We start from the raw sequence: 18,359 nt of genomic DNA, 5'->3' as shown, positions 1-18,359 counted from the left end.
GGGGAACCAGGGAGGTTTGTTTTGTTTTTCTTATTTTTATGTTTGGAATACTCCTTAGTTATTTTTTTTTAAATCTTTTTTTTTAAATTTTTATTTATTTATGATAGTCACATACAGAGAGAGAGAGAGGCAGAGACACAGGCAGAGGGAGAGGCAGGCTCCATGCACTGGGAGCCCGACGTGGGATTCGATCCCGGGTCTCCAGGATCGCACCCTGGGCCAAAGGCAGGCGCCAAACCGCTGCGCCACCCAGGGATCCCAGCCTTAAAGTTATTTTTTTGAATAAAGCAGACATACAGTGTGTACTCCAGGCAGAAAAACAACCTTTGCTTTGAGGTTTTGCTGAGTCATGTTGACCTTGGAGGGAAATGTTAAAGTATAGCTTCCCATGGAATCCCGGGAGCAGAGCCCACAAACGTTAAAAGTTGAACATTTCCTTTATCATTGACTCCTTAAATATCTGTTCAGCTTTTTAGCCTCTAGCAGACTCTTTCTGCCTGGTTTTTTGAATTTTGCCCATGTGTGGAATTTGCCTTGATAGAAAAGAGCAAGAATGTCAACTTTGCCTTTGTGTTCCCTGCTTTCCAGGATTTTGGCTCTGTAAGTCCTGACTGCTTTGGTTACTCTCATCAGAGAGAACTCTTCAAATAGTTGCATCTTACATTTTATCTATTTTTATGGTTATTCTTAGGAGGATGCTTGGTTTGGAACAGCTAGTCCATCATAGCCAGAGAGAAAGTTCTTCGTAGGTAACTTTGATTTTTAAAAATTAAAGCTAGGATTATCAACTATGCTTCAATTAAAACAAACAAACAAACAAACAAACAAAAAAACAAATTTATGGACATTTCACATTTCAAACCTAGTTCACAAGCTATTAAGTTTCACATAGTCTTAATCTAAATCTTTTTAAGGGGCCTTTTATAACTTGTCTAACCAAGCCTTTTAAACTCCTTTAAAAATTTTTTTTTTAATTTTTTTTATTTATTTATGATAGTCACACAGAGAGAAAGAGAGGCAGAGACACAGGCAGAGGGAAAAGCAGGCTCCACGCACTGGGAACCCGACGTGGGATTCGATCCCGGGTCTCCAGGATCGCGCCCTGGGCCAAAGGCAGGCGCTAAACTGCTGCGCCACCCAGGGATCCCTCCTTTTAAAAATTAATACTCTGTTTTTGTTTTAAATTCTTCACCTGCTTCACTGTTAGTTTGGTTTTCTTAATCATTTTTATACCTAATTCTAAATCTTCCTAGAATTTAAATATATCCACCCATTATGGAAGTGATTATCTCAGCCCAAACAATTTTGGAGATTATTTTCTTGGCTGATCAAGGGAGCATAACAGCCAGGGCTATGAAGTGCTATAAATTCAGAGAAATTTCTCTTGCCCCTCTCTGCCAAGGTTAATTAACCCCCTTTTTGTAATAACTGTGTCATAAACTCCAAAATTAAAACCAAAGTGGGATGATCATGTGGTCTGCCCCGGATCTTGCATTGTCTCTTAAAACCAGGCAAGTCTGTCTCCCATTCGCCTTTCTCCTGCTTCATGAATTTTGAGTAATTTTCATACTCTGTATTTACTTACTAGATGTTGAATTGATAAATAATTGGAGTTCATGGACTCAGAGTTCTGTCTGCCTCCCTAATACCATTCCCATGGTTGTTCTTATCACTGTGATATGGCCTATTCATTGGAAATGGAGCTATATATTGCATTAAAAAAATGCTTAATAGTATAATTGAACCCACTATATCTAAAATTAATTTTCAAAATAATTTTTTTAAATATTTTATTTATTTATTTGAGAGAGAGGGAGAGAGAGAGCACTTGTGTGCATGCATGCATCCAGGAGGTGGGGAAGGGGCAGAAGGAGAGGGAGAGAGCATCTGAAGCAGACTCTGTGCTGAGCATGGAGTCCATTGGACTCCATCCCAGGACCACAAGATCATGACCTAAAACCAAGTGTCAGATACTTAACCTACCGAGCCATCAGGTGCCCCCAAAATATTTTTATTTTTTCTATTTTTTCAAGATATTTTTATTTAAGCATATATAATTAGTATAAAAATGACTAATGAAGTTATTTTACATGCCTTTAAAAAAGTTTAGGTCTTCATTTTTATTTTTATTTTTTATTTTATTTTATTTTTTTCTTTTTTCATTTTTATTTTTTAAATTTTTTAATTGAGAAATAATTGACCTGTTATATACTGTTTCAGGTGTACAACATAATGATTTAGTATTTGTATATATTGTGAAATGATTGCCACAATATGTCTAGTTAACATCTATCACACACATTTTTTTCCTTGTGATGTGAACTTTCAAGATGGGCTATTTCACCAACTTTCAAATATACAAAGCAGTGTTATGTGTAATTATGTATAGCCACCACGCTGTACGTTACGTATTTATTTTATAATTGGAAATGCATACCCAAATGGACTTGTTTTAAGTGTACTGTTAACCGGTATTTACAATCTTATATCAGGACTATCAACTTAACTCTTGCTTTTCCCTCTACAGAGAGGCAGAAACTCTCCAGATGTCTTCTAATAATGACCCAGTTTGTATCCCAATGTCACAAAGAAGCACCAATGACCTCTCCAGGATGACCTCCAACGACCTGAAGACATCTACTGAAGTAGCCGTGTTAAGTTTTCATAACATTTACTATCGAGTAAAAGTAAAGAGTGGCTTTCTTCTTGGTCGAAAAACAGTTGAGAAAGAAATACTAACAAATATCAAGTATGTGCATAAACTATTAAAATAGCTTTATTGACATACGGTGAGCTTCACGGGTTTTGCTTATTGCAAATAAAATTGTTAGGAGACACTGGGAAACAAACTAGGGGTGGTGGAAGGGGAGGAGGGTGGGGGTGGGAGTGAATGAGTGATGGGCACTGAGGGGGGCACTTGACAGGATGAGCACTGGGTGTTATTCTGTATGTTGGCAAATTGAACACCAATAAAAAATAAATTTATTATTAAAAAGAATAAGGTTGTTAGGAACCTTTGTGTGCAAGTCTATACAGACATACAGACACATGCTTTTATTTCATGTGGCTAACCTTGGCGTGAAATGATCAGGTCACATATTAGGCATATGGTTAACTTTAAAGGAACTGCCAAACCATTTTTGAAGTGGTTGTTCCTTGTGCATCAACTTTTGTTTGAGAAACCAAACAATGTCATTTAGTTTCTTCTGGGTATGCTCTGTGGTTCACTAGAAAGCGACTGGCTGTATGATATACTCGTTTTTGGTCGTGGGGATATCATTGTCATCTCTGAGCTTCAGTCTTCTGACCTGTGAAACAGAAGATGTGCTGCTGTTCCTTATGAGCTAGACACTTTTAGGTCCTTACGTACTATATGTCCTGTATGTTCTAGATGCAAGAGTCAGGTAGTTGAAACGATAGTATATTGTAAAGGTGCTTTGGTTTTTGAATATACTTGTTTTAAATGAGTGGTCTGTTTATATGTACCATGTTTGTACCATGTACTTAATGCTTTTCCCCATTACACAGGCAGACAGAGACCACTATAGCCTCGCTTAAGTTACACAGTTGAAGTCCAAAGTGATAAGAAAAGTTAGGAACTGAATCACTACGCTTAATTTTATTTTAAAATCCCGATCAGTACAAAACTATGATTCATTATTTTTCTTGATACTCCTGTTGTTCCTGATTTGCTTGGTGGGAGACCTTTGCTTTTTTTAACTCATTATTTTGACATGTTCTCTCATTTGAGTTTTTTTTTTTTTTTTTTGGCACAGCAAGAAGTTTCAGACTCCCTGAGTACTTACCTGCTTCAGATCTGGAATCAGCTGTTCTTCCTTTTTGTGAAGGATGTTACAGGCCAAGATCTGGGTGTTTGGAATGTTTATTGCTGTTGGGATGTCATATGTCCAAGGACTTCTCTCAGTGGTTAGGCCTAGGGAACATATGTGCAGATATATGTACACACATGTGCCTATGCGTATGTCTAAAACTTTTTTTTTTAAGGTTTTATTTACTTATTTATGAGAGACACAGAGAGGCAGAGACGTAGGCAGAGGGAGAGGCAGGCTCCCTGTGGGGAGCCTGATGCGGGTCTCGATCATAGAACCCGGGGATCATGACCTGAGGTGACTGAGCCACCCAGGCATCTAAAACTTTCTATATCTATCTGTGTATATAGATTAAAACCTAGGGGTTCTCAGGCAGCCCCAGTGGCGCAGCGGTTTAGCGCCGCCTGCAGCCCAGGGTGTGATCCTGGAGACCCAGGATCAAGTCCCACATCAGGCTCCTTGCATGGAGCCTGCTTCTCCCTCTGCCTGTGTCTCTGCCTCTCTCTCTCTCTCTCTCTGTGTCTCTCATGAATAAATAAATAAAATCTTAAAAAAAAACCAAACTATGAGTTCTCATTAATGCCTAAATTTCTAATCTAATACCCCTATGGTTCTTCCCTCATTTTTATGTTTGTAAAACTTCTCAAAAAGTGAAAACCTTGGCTCTCATTATCCTTAATATATTTACTAATGATTTGCTCACTTCTCTTGTTCTTTAATATAAGTGATTACCCTATCCTTCAGCTGTCACCCCTCTTCCTCTCATCTCCCTTCACAGCCTGTGTTCTCTTACAGCTTTCAAGTTTTTCCTACTTCTTCACATTTTTTTAATTGAAAACTTGTCTTTTCATTTTCCTGTGTCGTTTATAAAAATGCAGAGATTCATTCAACAAAATTTAAATGTCTGTTAATGTCTGCTTGACATTATGCAACACGCTAGTGATATAGATATGTCCTCTGTTCTCAGAAATCTTCTAGACTAATGGTGTATTGAGACAATAGAGCACTTCACTGTATTATTCTATCATGATAGAGGGATTAGAAGACACTATCAGAGCCTCTAAGCTTAAATTAGAGGGCCAGGGGCATGAGAGAGAAAATGAAGAGTGTGCTATAGGGGTGTGTGTGTGTGAGAGAGAGAGAGAGAGAGAGAGAGAGAGAGAGAGAGGAACAGGGTAGGGAGAGAAGGTGCTACAAGCCGTGGGAGTGGCATGGACTTCTCCCTAAGATGAGACCAGAGGATTAGCCATTGTGCACTAAAATGTAGTAGATATGACATGAATTCTTTACTGGTTTTCACTTAATGTATTCAGCATCGAGTGATCTACCCACCGTAGACCCTTATGTTGCATGCCATTGTAGGGTGGAGGATAACATGAGATGACATCATTCTTGTTGAACAAGGTTTTATAGTACAGTGAGGGAAACTTCCCTGAATGCAAATGCTTTAAGCAATAGATAAGGGTGAGGAATGAGTTTTGAGGGATGATAGTAGAGTTGAGGGCAGGGTGAGGAAATAAGGGAATTATAGACCATAAACCAGAACAGCGGTCAACAGACTTTTGGTAAAGGACCTCATAATAAATATCCTCAGCTTTATGGGCCATACATCTGTGCTGCAACTACTCGGTTCTGTCATTGTAGCATGAAAGCAGCCCTGGACATAAACGAATGAGTGCGGCTCTGTTCCAATAACACTGTATGAAAACAGAGAACAGGTGACCAGCTCTTATTTGCTGATCCTTGGACTAGAATGTAAACTCCATGAGGTCTAGGACTTTGTTTTATTCTCAGTTATGTCCCATGTCCTAGAAGACTGTCTTATTGTACATAGCAGTCAGTGGATAATTGTGTTGAATGAATGGAGGGAGAATTAACCATTGCTCCCAACTGGAACTCTTTCTTGCACTTGTGATTGTACATTATTGTTTTCTGTAATGCTAGAGTTTAGTGCCAAAGTAAGTCCAACTTGGGGACCTGAAAAATTGTCCTAGAGCATTCACTTTCAATTTTGGGTTAATCATTTAGGATTGGTTGGTATTTATTGGAGTAGATCTTTTAAAAACCTGGAAAAGTTTTCTGACAATGAAGTCTTAGTGCATAACAAGCTTATTTCTAGTCATTTTAAAAGCAGATACTGGGTAGCTATTAATAAAGAAGATGAGTCAAGAGCGACAGATAAATGTGTCTGGAAAGTTCAATCAACCAAGTGTGTCTTTTTACATTTGGCGGCCAGGTTACAGGGAGAGGGGGAGGGGAAGAGGTCACTGAAAGAATAAGAGATCTTTCTGTTCTACAGCTTGTTCCTGACTTACCAAATGCATTGTGTTTGTCCAGTGTTTGAGTGAGAGGCACCTCAGTTAATGAGCTGAATGAAAGTTACCTTTCACCTAACATCCACCAGCCGTTTTACAGTTGTGACAATTTAAGCACAATAGTCAGTAAATGCTGAGGTCCTCCTCTGTTGAAGCACTGAGGTACAATTGTGTCGTGAAGTTTATCACTCACAGTTGTATAATTATAGAATTGGCTTCTGTGAAATCATTACCTGGAAATGAAATAGGTTTCAGCTTTGGAATAGATAAACTATTTTTTTTCTGAGGAATAAATTTTGATTTATCAGTTCTAAGAGAGATGGGTTTAGACACCAAGGTTTTGAAAGGGCTTTTTCAAGTCTCTTTTTCATTGTGTTTGTATGCCTGAAGAGGCCCTACTCTTTTTTTTTTTTATAATATATTTTTAAAGGATTTTATCTATTTTCGAGGGGAAGGAAGGGCAGAACCAGAGGGAGAAAGAGTCTTTTTTTTTTTTAATTTTAAAAATATTTTATGAGAGATTGTAATAGTGTTTTTTATGACTTCACCTGGTCTACTCCCTTACAGTAAAATACTGAAGGGCTTTATTTTATTTTATTTATTTATTTATTTTTAATAAATTAATTTTTTTATTGGTGTTCAATTTACCAACATACAGAATAACACCCAGTGCTCATCCCGTCAAGTGCCCCCCTCAGTGCCCGTCACCCATTCACCCCCACTCCCCGCCCTCCTCCCCTTCCACCACCCCTAGTTCGTTTCCCAGAGTTAAGAGTCTTTATGTTCTGTCTCCCTTTCTGATATTTCCCACACATTTCTTCTCCCTTCCCTTCTAGTCCCTTTCACTATTATTTATATTCCCCAAATGAATGAGACCATATAATGTTTGTCCTTCTCCGATTGACTTACTTCACTCAGCATAATACCCTCCAGTTCCATCCACGTTGAAGCAAATGGTGGGTATTTGTCGTTTCTAATGGCTGAGGAATATTCCATTGTATACATAAACCACATCTTCTTTATCTATTCATCTTTCGATGGACACCGAGGCTCCTTCCACAGTTTGGCTATGGTGGACATTGCTGCTAGAAACATCGGGGTGCAGGTGTCCCGGCGTTTCACTGCATCTGTATCTTTGGGGTAAATCCTCAACAGTGCAATTGCTGGGTCGTAGGGCAGGTCTATTTTTAACTCTTTGAGGAACTTCCACACAGTTTTCCAGAGTGGCTGCACCAGTTCACATTCCCACCAACAGTGTAAGAGGGTTCCCTTTGGGAGAAAGAGTCTTAAGCAAACTGCACTGAGCATGGAGCCCAGCCCTGGACTCGATCCCACAACCCTGGGATCAGGGTCTGAGCTGAAACCAAGAGTCGGGCACCTAACTGACTGTACCATACAGGTGCCCCTGGAGAGGACCTACTCTTAATTCTCCTTTTTCTAGTTTTTTCTCCTTACCAGACTACTGGTTGCCTTATCTTCAGGATAAAATTCAAACTACTTGCTTTTTCTTGAGTCTCAACACAGTAAACCTTGCCTTAACTTTTTTCCACCTTCTTTCTCTCTGAGTATTCACTCCCCTTACCCTTCTGTTTACACTTCTACTTTGTTTGGGATATGCTGTGTGGACTCCATGTCTATATATCCTTAAAGGTTGTCCCTCATAGAAAGTGGCATCTACCACTTCTATGCTGAGAGTTTTCTAGTCCACTTACTGATACTTTATAGGGAAGAAAATGATATATCTTGAGAGTACATGTTGTGCTTTTCTAATTCAGTAAAAATTTTGTGAGGGTTAAGAATTGGTGATGTTTAGTTTTGTACCTATGAGGTTCTTTAGTCTTAGCCATTGAATTTCTCATTTAGGTATATTGTTTCTTAATCTGACAAGTTTTAAGTGGTGAGAATACTGCTGGTGATTCTAGAAACCCATTGATTTCTTAATTGTATAGAACTTGACTAGGTAGCAATGAGGTGACTTGAAGTAAAATTAGTTAAGGTCATCAAACATGAATTAAGACTTGTTATGTTCTTTACACTGTGTTAAGAGGGGTAAGTATAACAGATATCTAACCAGAATGTTACTTTAAGGAAACTTGAAATTTCTTGTGTCCTTTTTAATGGTTTAGAGAAGAAGTGACAGAAGTTTAGAGGGACCTAAGCCATTTTTCTTAAAGGTCTCTCTCTCTCTCTCTCTCTTTTTTTTTTTTAAGATTTACTTATTTATTCATTCATGAGAGACACAGACTAAGAGACAGAGAAGCAGAGACATAGGCAGAGGGAGAAGCAGGCCCCTCTCCGGGAACCTGATGCGGGACTCGATCCCGGATCCCAGGATCACGACCTGAGCCAGGCAGGCGCTTAACTGCTGAGCCACCCAGGCATCCCTCTTATAGGTCTTGACTAGTGATTCATGTCCGTTGTATGCTGGTCTTATGTTAATTGACAGTTCAGTGTCTTTTTCCCTTGAACATTGGTTTGTGTTTGTTTTCTGTCTATAGTTGAATCACTTTCGCTCAGTATATTAAATGCAGACCCTAAATTAATAGAACTGATTTTAAGCAGGCCAATAAATTGATATGTTCTGTGTTTACAGTGGTGTCATGAGACCTGGCCTCAATGCCATTCTGGGACCCACAGGTGGAGGCAAATCTTCGTGAGTATAATAGTATAAGTAAGCTTTTCCTTGTAGTTTAATGTGCAGGTATTTGTCGAACATTTGCTGCGTGTCTAGTCTGGTTCTAGGCACTGTGGATGACATGTAGTTGTGCTAGCTTGTGCTTGTCCCAAGGACTGGGAAATCTTATTTGGTCAGCTTCCTAACAGGACATGATTGGCATATAGCTATCAGCTATGATTTAAGCTAATGGGGAGGGAAAGGAGAGAGAAAAAAGTTGAAAATGGGGAGATGGAGCCAAAGGGGCTTGCGTCTTAGACAAAGGAGCACATTGTCTGACCTGAGATGTCCAAGGTCACATGACCTGGTAGGCTGTTTGGGAAGTCTGTGCTGGATCAGCCATCGGTGACTTGGTTTCATATTTTTGAGTTTTATTGTAGTATATACTAAAAAAGGGAAGGTGAGAATTTAAAAATATATGTAATTTTATGATGAATCACTAAATTCTATACCTGAAACCAATTTTACCGTATATATTAACTAACTAGGATTTAAATAAAAATTGAAGTCAAGGGAGTACCTGAAGAAAACACCCATATACATAATTTTAGGTAATCCATGGAATTTCTTCCCCAGGTAATTTTCTAACTTGAGCAGAATTTGGATTTAGAGTAGCTGAGAGCTATAGCCTGTGTTGGAGAAACAACAATGTATATGTCCTCTCATAGGTTGTTAGATGTCTTAGCTGCAAGGAAAGATCCGCATGGATTATCGGGAGATGTTTTGATAAATGGAGCACCTCGACCTGCCAATTTCAAATGTAATTCAGGTTATGTGGTACAAGTAAGTCTTTGTGGATTTGTATTTTAGCTTTCTTCTATTTCTATATGAGCAAATGCCTCGGCTGATCATTCAGTATACTTCCAACTGATTATATGACATATCCATAGAAGAAATTTCTTTGCACCAGCTTTTCATAATCACCTGTAAGATTTGGAGTGGTGTGAAATGAAGTGGCAGGGACAATCTGGAATATAACTGCTATCAGGGCAATGATATCTATTCTAGTTATCATTTCCACAGGATACTACTATTTTCCTTTTATGCCCTCCTTCACCTCTTTCCTTCCCCTAGCTTGGAAAGAGGTTTTGGTAAATCCTATATAATGCAGTCTGGACATGTCTGTTAGTAGTAATCATAATTACTTGTGTTGATTTGGGTGTACAGATAAGGAAGGAAAATTATACCATCAGGCTTTTCCAGTTGTCTGTATATGCAGTTGTTGTCATGTGTCCAATTACAAGTTCATCATTAGCTAGAACTTTATGTTGAGTATGTTATTCTTGTGGATTAAGTTACAAGTTACCCCTTAAGGGTGATGGTATTAGAAAAGACCTAATATGTCTTGTTGAAATGCCATTTTGCTTTAAGGATGATGTCGTGATGGGAACTCTGACAGTGAGAGAAAATTTACAATTCTCAGCAGCTCTTCGGCTTCCAACAACTATGACGAGTCATGAAAAAAATGAGCGAATTAACAAGGTCATTCAGCAATTAGGTCTGGATAAAGTGGCAGATTCCAAGGTAATGTGGAAAAACCAGACAGGATCATAGCCAGCAAATAAGATCTCACCTGTGTGGATAGTGTAACTCTTCTTCAGAAATTTTCTATAATATGTGTGGTCAAAAGGGCACCTGGGTGGCTCTGTGGTTGAGCGTCTGCCTTTGGCTCAGGTTATGGTCCCAGGGTCCTGGGAGCAAGTCCCTCATGGTGCTCCCCGCAGGGAGCCAGCTTCTCCCTTTCCCTATGTCTCTGTTCTCTCTCTCTCTCTGTGTCTCTCATGAATAAATAAATAAAATCATATATATATATATATAGTCAAAAGTGGCTGCTTTCTGTAATGATGAGAAACATGACTAGTTACATAATATGAACATCAAAATTAACCAGATAAAAAAAAATCTAAAACTGTTTGAATCCTGGAACTGAAGTGTGGCAGTGTGATCTAGTATATAGAAGTGTCTTTGCAAAGAACATGAGGCCCCTTCCATGTGCTTATACCTCTTGATCTCTCCTACACTGTTTGTCATGTCTCATCCACTATCTTTACACTAACTTTCTTCCTTCCTGTTTTCTTTCCCCTTTTAGCTGCTTCTTCCTCCAGGAGACTTTGTTCCATTGCTTTTGAGGTATATTTCTGGAATTCTTAAATGACAAAATTCCAAGGGTTCTGGTCTGGCTCTGTGTTTCACTTTGCTATAATTTGGCTTTCAAAATTATATTTAGTCAAAGTAGGGTTTATTTCTAATTTATGTAGGATCCAAGGTTGTTTTCCTATAGACTTTCTTTTGGCGCTTTTGTCTCTTACTCCTCCCTCCCTCTCTTCCTATCTTCCTTTCTTCTGCTTACAGTAGTTACTTACAGATTGTGTGTTATGTGCTGGGCTCTAAGGTTTTACAGGTAACAGTTGTAGGCAAGAGAGACAAAAATAACTCCTTTTGTGGTTGTGCAGAGTCAGGAGGAAGAAATGAGATGAACAAGGGAATTTTACAATTGATGACTAAGGATGAAAGATTTCCTGGGAAGACATTTGCAGCTTTGGGTGAAGATGAGCTTTTTAAGATTATAGTGGCTATAGTTTACCATTCTTTTATTTTTAGATTTTATTTTTAAGTAATCTCTTCACCCAGGGTGGGGCTTGGACTTAAAACCCTGAGATCAATAGTTGCATGTCTAGCAGCTGAGCCTGTGGTGGTGATGGTTTAATTGCCCTGGATTTATATCCCTTATTTAGAGTAATGAAGAATGGGGGTATTTTGCTGGTTGTTGCTTCATGTCCTACTGTCTGACATTTTAGAAAAATGTAAAATGTATTTTTTTTGTATTTCATTTGGAAGCATAACTCTGAGATGCCACCATTTACCACTTATTTTTGATTTATGAGTTTGTAAGTTTGAGTTTCCTTTGCCTTGGCCCTATTTCTTTGATTTTGTATGTTTTTGGTAAGGTGCCTTCCAATCTTTGCCTTTAGGTAAAAGTTCTTTATTAATAGGCAGTCATTACCTTAATTTCCTTGAATGTAATACCAGAGAAAATGAGCTGAAGGTAGTTGTTGACCTCTTAGAATTTATTTACCTAATTGATTGAAAATACATTTAAAATTTTTAACTTTTTATGAAATTTTAAATATAACAAATGTAGAGAGAATAGTCTAATTACTATTGTAATCATATGGTTGGAGTATAATTAATATAATAGTATGATTACTAGTAACATTCACCTAGATCTCCCAGTTGTTAACATCTTGTCCCATACTTGCTTCAGCTTTTTTTCTGAAGTAGTTTAAAGACAGTTGTAAATACCATATTTTACTCCTGAATACTGATTATGTGTCTTAAGAAAAAAAGACATTTGCCTACCCAAGTACCAAAATATTAACCAACAAAATTAACAGTATCTTAATATCAGCAATGTTAAGCCATATTCATTCCTGTTTCTCCAGTTGTCTCCAAAATGTCTGCTATAGCTCAGTTGTTATGGGATCCAATAAAGGGCACGAATAGCACTCGGGATTATTATCTCTTTGGAGATTCTTAATATAGAAATTATTTCCTACCTCCTGCCTCTCCCAAAACCTCGCTCCCCCCGCACCTCCTTGCCCACCACACACCATGACATCGACTAGTTGAAAAGACTGAGCCAGTTGCCCTGTAGAACATTCTGCCTTCTGGATTTGTCTGAACAAGTCAGGAATTCTGTAATGAGTTGGGATATAGGCAGGGTCAATTTGGGAACTTTATGGTGATTTAAGAGGTGCTCATGTGATACAAAGTGAACTTTCCTCTCTGCCAAGCCACACAGAGGACTTTTGGAGGGATGGGGAGGGAGGGTGTAAGAGGACTAATGAATTATAGATGCTTTCACCTCTTCCTCTCCCACCTTTATCTTCCTTTTGCTTTGTGATTTCTCTATGCCAGGACCATATGTTTTAGTGTTCTAATTGAACTCTCTTAAAACTAAATGTTTGACTTGATGGGGAACATGAAGTATACTGTTAAGCATGGCATTTGTATCAGGCTTAGCTACTTACCTGACTTGAGCCTCAATTTCCCCATCTTATTAAAGAGAAATCTACCTCTTCTCCCATATTTTCATTTATTTGCTATTCAGAATAAGTGGGGTTAATGAGATAAAGTGCCTCTTACAGGGTTGGCACATCGTAGGACCTCAACAAATGGTAGTGGCTGTGGTTGTAATTGTTAATAATGATATTTGTGTTTTAGGTTGGAACTCAGTTTATACGCGGCGTGTCTGGAGGAGAAAGAAAAAGAACTAGTATTGGAATGGAACTTATTACTGATCCAGCCATCTTATTTCTGGATGAGCCCACAACTGGCTTAGACTCCAGCACAGCAAATGCTGTCCTTTTGCTCCTGAAGAGGTAAATGCTATGTATCTGATCACCTGCTATATGCCAGGTATTATTCCCAGTGCAGGGAGTTCAAGAGTGAGCACAACAGACAAAAATTTCTCCCTTGTTTGTTGGAGGGAAACAGTCAACAAATATAAGTGTTTCAAGAAAAATGAAGCAGGGTAAGAGTGTAGCGAAAGATGGCTACGGTGGGGTTGGGGTGCTATATTACATACCGGGATGGTCAGGGAAGGCCTCATTGATGTGACTTGTGAGCTGAGAGCAAGTGAGTGAGACCTGAATATCTGGGAGAAGAGTGTCCTAGTTGGAGGGAAGAGCCAGTGAGTCCTGAGCAGAGCATGCCTGATACGTTTAGAACATCAAAAAGGCCAGAAGGACTGGACCCCAGTGAACTAAGGGGAATGGAGATTGCTTATTGATTAGTTTGCTGGGAAGCTAAGTTCTTGGGACGCTATAAGTCTAAGAGTGTCAGCAGAATTATTATTTCTTTTTCTTTAAAGCTTTTGTTTATTTATTCATGAGAGACACAGAGAGAAAGCCAGAGACATAGGCAGAGGGAAAAGTAGGCTCCTTGCAGGGAGCCTGATGTGGGACTTGATTCCAAGACCCTAGGATCATGACCTGAGCCAAAGGCAGATGCTCAACCACTGAGCTACCCAGGTGCCCCAGGATTATTATTTCTGACGTCTCTCTCCTTAGCTTATAGGTAGCTGTCTTCAGTCTGTGTCTTCACTTCATTTTCCGTCTGTGCATCTGTGTCCTCATCTCCTCCTCTTATAAGGATCCTGGTCCTTATTAGATTAAGTCCCACTCATAGGCCTTATTTAACCATAATTACTTCTTTAAAGACACTATCTCCAAATACAGGTATATTCTGAGGTACTAGGGGTTAGGACTTCAATGTGAATTTGGAAGGGGAGGGACATAATTCAGTCCATAACAATTAGAATAGAACATGAGATGGAATTGAGTGGGTGAGAGATTATTCAGGCTTTGTAGGCCACTGTAAGAACTATGGCTTTTATTGTCTCTAGGTGACACGGGAATTTTTAGAGAGTTTTAAAACAGAGGAGTGGCAGCTATGTAGAGAAAAGACTATGTAATTGGGCAAGGTGAGTACAAGGAAACCAGTCAGTAGGCTGTTTGTATTAGCTCAGTTGAGATATGATGCTTGAAGGGCCCCTGGGTGGCTCAGTGGTTGAGCATCTGCCTTCGGCTCAGATCGTGATCCCGGGGTCCTGGGATCGAGTCCCACATCGGGCTCCCAACAGGGAGCCTGCCTCTCCCTCTGCCTGTGTCTCTGCCTCTTTCTCTGTGTCTCATGAATAAATAAATAAAATCTTAAAAAAAAAAAAAAAAAAGATGATGCTTGCTTTGCATAGGATGGTAGTGGTGAGGTGGTGAGAAGTCACGGATTCTGGATCTGTTTTGAAGATAAAACCTACAGGATTAGTTCATGAATTGCATGTGGGGTGTGGTTATTGAGAAAACAACTTTCTAAAATTTAGGGCCTGAGAGATGGAAGAATGGAGAAAAGAGTTGCATTTACTTTTATTCTTCCAGTGGGAGGAATATGTTTATAAGAGAAATTTCAGAAGATAAATTTTGGACATCTAAAAAAAATTAGAAAAAAATGTCAAACCTATCAAAGAGAAATAAGATCAGTACAAAGAAATCTCCTGTCCTTTTATCTAGATTCTTACCATTTATCTGCATTTGCAGATAATTTATCTCCATCCCTCCATCCCATATAATCTTTTTCTGACATCATGTACCTTCACCCGCTAAGTACTCTGGAGTAACTCCTAGAAACAAGGACACTCCTTCTACATTACCACACCTCCCAGCTGGGAAGTCTACATTGCTGCCATCACCACCATCCAAAACATGAGCTCCAGTTAGACTTCACTACCAGTTGTCCCAGAAATGTCTCTTTCTCCTTTCTGACTCAGGATTTTCTTGAGAAATGCTTATTTTAAATCTTTTTGAATCCTGAACAGTTTCTCAGTCTTTCCTGGCTCTGATGCCCTTGTCTGTCTTCAAGAGTACATTTTGTAGAGTGGCCCTCAACCTGGTGCATCCCGTGTTTCCTCATGACCAGACACAGGCCATGAATTCTTGGCAGGGGTACCGCAGAAGTGATGCTGTGTTTTGCGTAAATCAGGGACTATGTGATTTTGACTTTTACCACCTTGCGTGATGTTCATGATCATCACCTGGTCATGTTGGTATCTGCTGGGTTTACCTGCTGTGAAGTAACTGTTTTTCCTTTTGTAATTGAGTAGTATTTTGTCAGGGGATATAATCAGATATTATATCCATATCCCGTTCCTCATTAAATCTCCACCTACCAGTGTTGTTGTTGTTTCTTTTAAAGATTTTATTTAAAAAAAAAAAAAAGATTTTATTTATTTGTGAGAGTCACACAGAGAGAGGCAGAGACAGAGGCAGAGACATAGGCAGAAGGAGAAGCAGGCTTTCCATGGGAAGCCTGACATGGGACTTGATCCCAGTACCCCGGGATCATGACCCGTCCAAAGGCAGATGCTCAACCACTGAGCCACCCAGGTGCCCCTCCACCTACTAGTTTTAGAATATACTAGCAACTTCTACCTCTATCAATTACCAGTATGATGGTTGTCAAGTGATGTTCTATTTCCACCATTCTTTGTATTACACCTGCCAAGACCATTGACACCTCTTCTGGCTATTGATGAAGGGACAGAGGAGCCCAAAATGCTATATATTAGTTAGCATTCTACTGTAAAGAACTTTTCCTCCTTCTCTTTCATTTATGTTTTCTCATTTCTTATTTTAGTCAATGGAATATAGTCTGTTATTCTTGCTTAGTTTTATGATTAAATTAATGTTGATTTGGCCATTGGAAGCCCCTTCAGTCTGGCTTTTGTGTCCTTTTGACATGTCCCCTAATCATTCTTCAAGCATTTCTTTACTCTATGGTCAACAAGATGTTCTAGGCTCATCTTTTACTTTTCCTGTGTCAGATGTTTCTCTAAGGAGCCCTGGTACCTTCTGACATAGTCAGAATTTAGAAACCAAGACCTGATTACTTAGTGTGCTTGCTGCTACTGCAGTTCCATTGCTTCCAGACCAACTTAGTGGACATATCTCGGAAATACCTGTGTACATGTGGTGCATTATGTATGTGAATATATAACAGAAGTATGTTTTTATATTTTTTTATTAAAGATTTTATTTTTAAGTAATTTCTACACCCAGTGTGGGGTTCAAACTCACAATCCTGAGATCAAGAATCACATACTCCAATGACTGAGCAAGCCAGGTGCCCTTATTTCTATATTTTATTTGGAAAATATATGGAATCTTAATTTATTATGTGTATATATAGCTTGAATGGAATGATACATGCAAACATTCACCTGTAACTATTATTCTGTTAGCATGTGTATATTAAAAAACCCATGAGTGCATAGTATTTCCAATCTGGTCTAATCCAGTCTTTTTTTTTTTTTTTTAAAGATTGTATTTATTGATTCATGAGAGACACAGAGAAAGAGGCAGAGACACAGACAGAGGGAGAAGCAGGCTCCATGCAGGGAGCCCGCTGTGGGACTCGATCCCAGGACCCGGGGGTCATGACCTGAGCTGAAGGCAGATGCTCAACCTCTGAGCCACCCAGGCATCCCTAATCGAGTCTTGAATGTCCTTTTTAGTCTTTGCCCTGTGTTTATAAATGATTTTTTAGACAGGCAAAAACTTAGCTGTCATTATTTCAATATATTTACTACCTAGATTGTTAATATAATTAATTTCCTGGTCATCCTGGCCATTCCTTCTGCCCCCACCTCCTCTGGGACTGCTCCTTACCACCCCAATTTCTTAAAAGCTGCCACATACACATCTTCATATAAATGATATCCATCCTCTCCTTATCATTACTTTACTTGCTCAGATGCTTATGCTCTCATAAGCAAGTCTCTATGCTGGGATAAGGAGAAAAGGGAAGATTTTAGACATCCTAAGTTTGAGATGGCAGTTACACATATAAGTGTATATGCCAAGTAATGGGTCTAGGGTTCAGGTTCAGTTAGACAATGCATGATATTTTTGTTATCTCTAAGTGTGTTTACAGTGTTCGTTAGAGAACAGCAAATTGATGTGGAATACTGGGTTATGTTAGTGTTTCGTTCTGTTTGTACTAGTTAACACACGAGCATCTTTCCTTGTGCTGGAGGGCTCTCACCTAGAATTTCGCACACTCCGCTGTGCACACTAATCACTGGGGTCTTGTTAAAATCAGATTTTATTTCTACAGCTCTGGGATGGAGTCCAAGAATCTACATGTCTCGTAGGAGATAGTGATACTGATGCCATTGGTCCTCAGGCCACTAGGCTGTCACACTAAAGCACTTTCTTGCTTCCTCGAGTCCTTCACCGGCTTTCTTGCCTTCTGACTAAAGCTACAGCTTCTGGGTGAAAGGATTCATCATGGACTTGTATTTTGTTGTGGTGTCTTTTCCTAGCTTCTTGCCCTCCCTCAGCCCTGATCATCCCCACACATACACCAGGGCTCTGCACTGACACAGAACTTTGTTTGCAACTTTGTTTGCCACGTTCCTTCAGCTTGACTACATTTTCTCTTCTGGGCTTATTATGTTTGGCTCCTTTGATTCACTACTTATATATCTTCAGACTGGCTTATAGTCCTCTATTTTGCTTCTCAGAGTCTCTTATTCCACACTGTACTGCAATGGTTAACCTAGTGGCCTGATCCTCTTTGAGGCAGAGCAAGCTTGTACACACTGCTAGCAGGTAGTAGGTGCTTAGAAAATACTTAAATTGGGACACCTGGGTGGCTCAGCAGTTAAAACGTCTGCCTTCGGTTCAGGGCATGATCCTAGAGTCCCAGGATCAAGTCCCACATCGGGCTCCCTGCATGGAACCTGCTTCTCCCTCTGCCTGTGTCTCTGCCTCTCTCTCTGTGTCTCTCATGAATAAATAAACAAAATCTTTAAAAAAAAAAAAAAAGAAAATACTTAAATTGACATGATACCTCTCACAAAATATTTTCAATAATGACAGGTTTTCTTTTTTTCTTTTTTTTTTTTTTTAAAGATTTTATTTATTTATTCATGAGACACATACAGAGAGAGAGAGAGAGAGAAAGAGAGAGAGAGAGAGGAGA

General features: G+C 39.2%; 1 protein-coding gene across 7 annotated transcripts in view; it reads left to right on the top strand.

Moving 5' to 3' along the window:
• The window catches only part of ABCG2 (ATP binding cassette subfamily G member 2 (JR blood group)), a 138,641-nt gene that overhangs the window by 89,385 nt on the left and 30,897 nt on the right, over positions 1-18,359 (top strand). For all 7 annotated transcript variants that reach the window (XM_077882832.1, XM_077882835.1, XM_077882834.1 and 4 more), the window contains 5 exons: positions 2,528-2,749; positions 8,739-8,798; positions 9,488-9,602; positions 10,191-10,343; positions 13,044-13,201. In XM_077882832.1, the coding sequence (XP_077738958.1) occupies positions 2,547-2,749; positions 8,739-8,798; positions 9,488-9,602; positions 10,191-10,343; positions 13,044-13,201 (689 nt within the window). In that variant the 5' untranslated portion in view covers positions 2,528-2,546. The remainder of the gene's footprint in view (positions 1-2,527; positions 2,750-8,738; positions 8,799-9,487; positions 9,603-10,190; positions 10,344-13,043; positions 13,202-18,359) is intronic.

Source organism: Canis aureus, chromosome 33 (assembly GCF_053574225.1).
Source record: "Canis aureus isolate CA01 chromosome 33, VMU_Caureus_v.1.0, whole genome shotgun sequence".
NCBI lineage: Eukaryota > Metazoa > Chordata > Mammalia > Carnivora > Canidae > Canis > Canis aureus.
The sequence above is the reverse complement of the archived record's forward strand: the minus strand, read 5'-3'. Positions and strand labels throughout refer to the sequence as shown.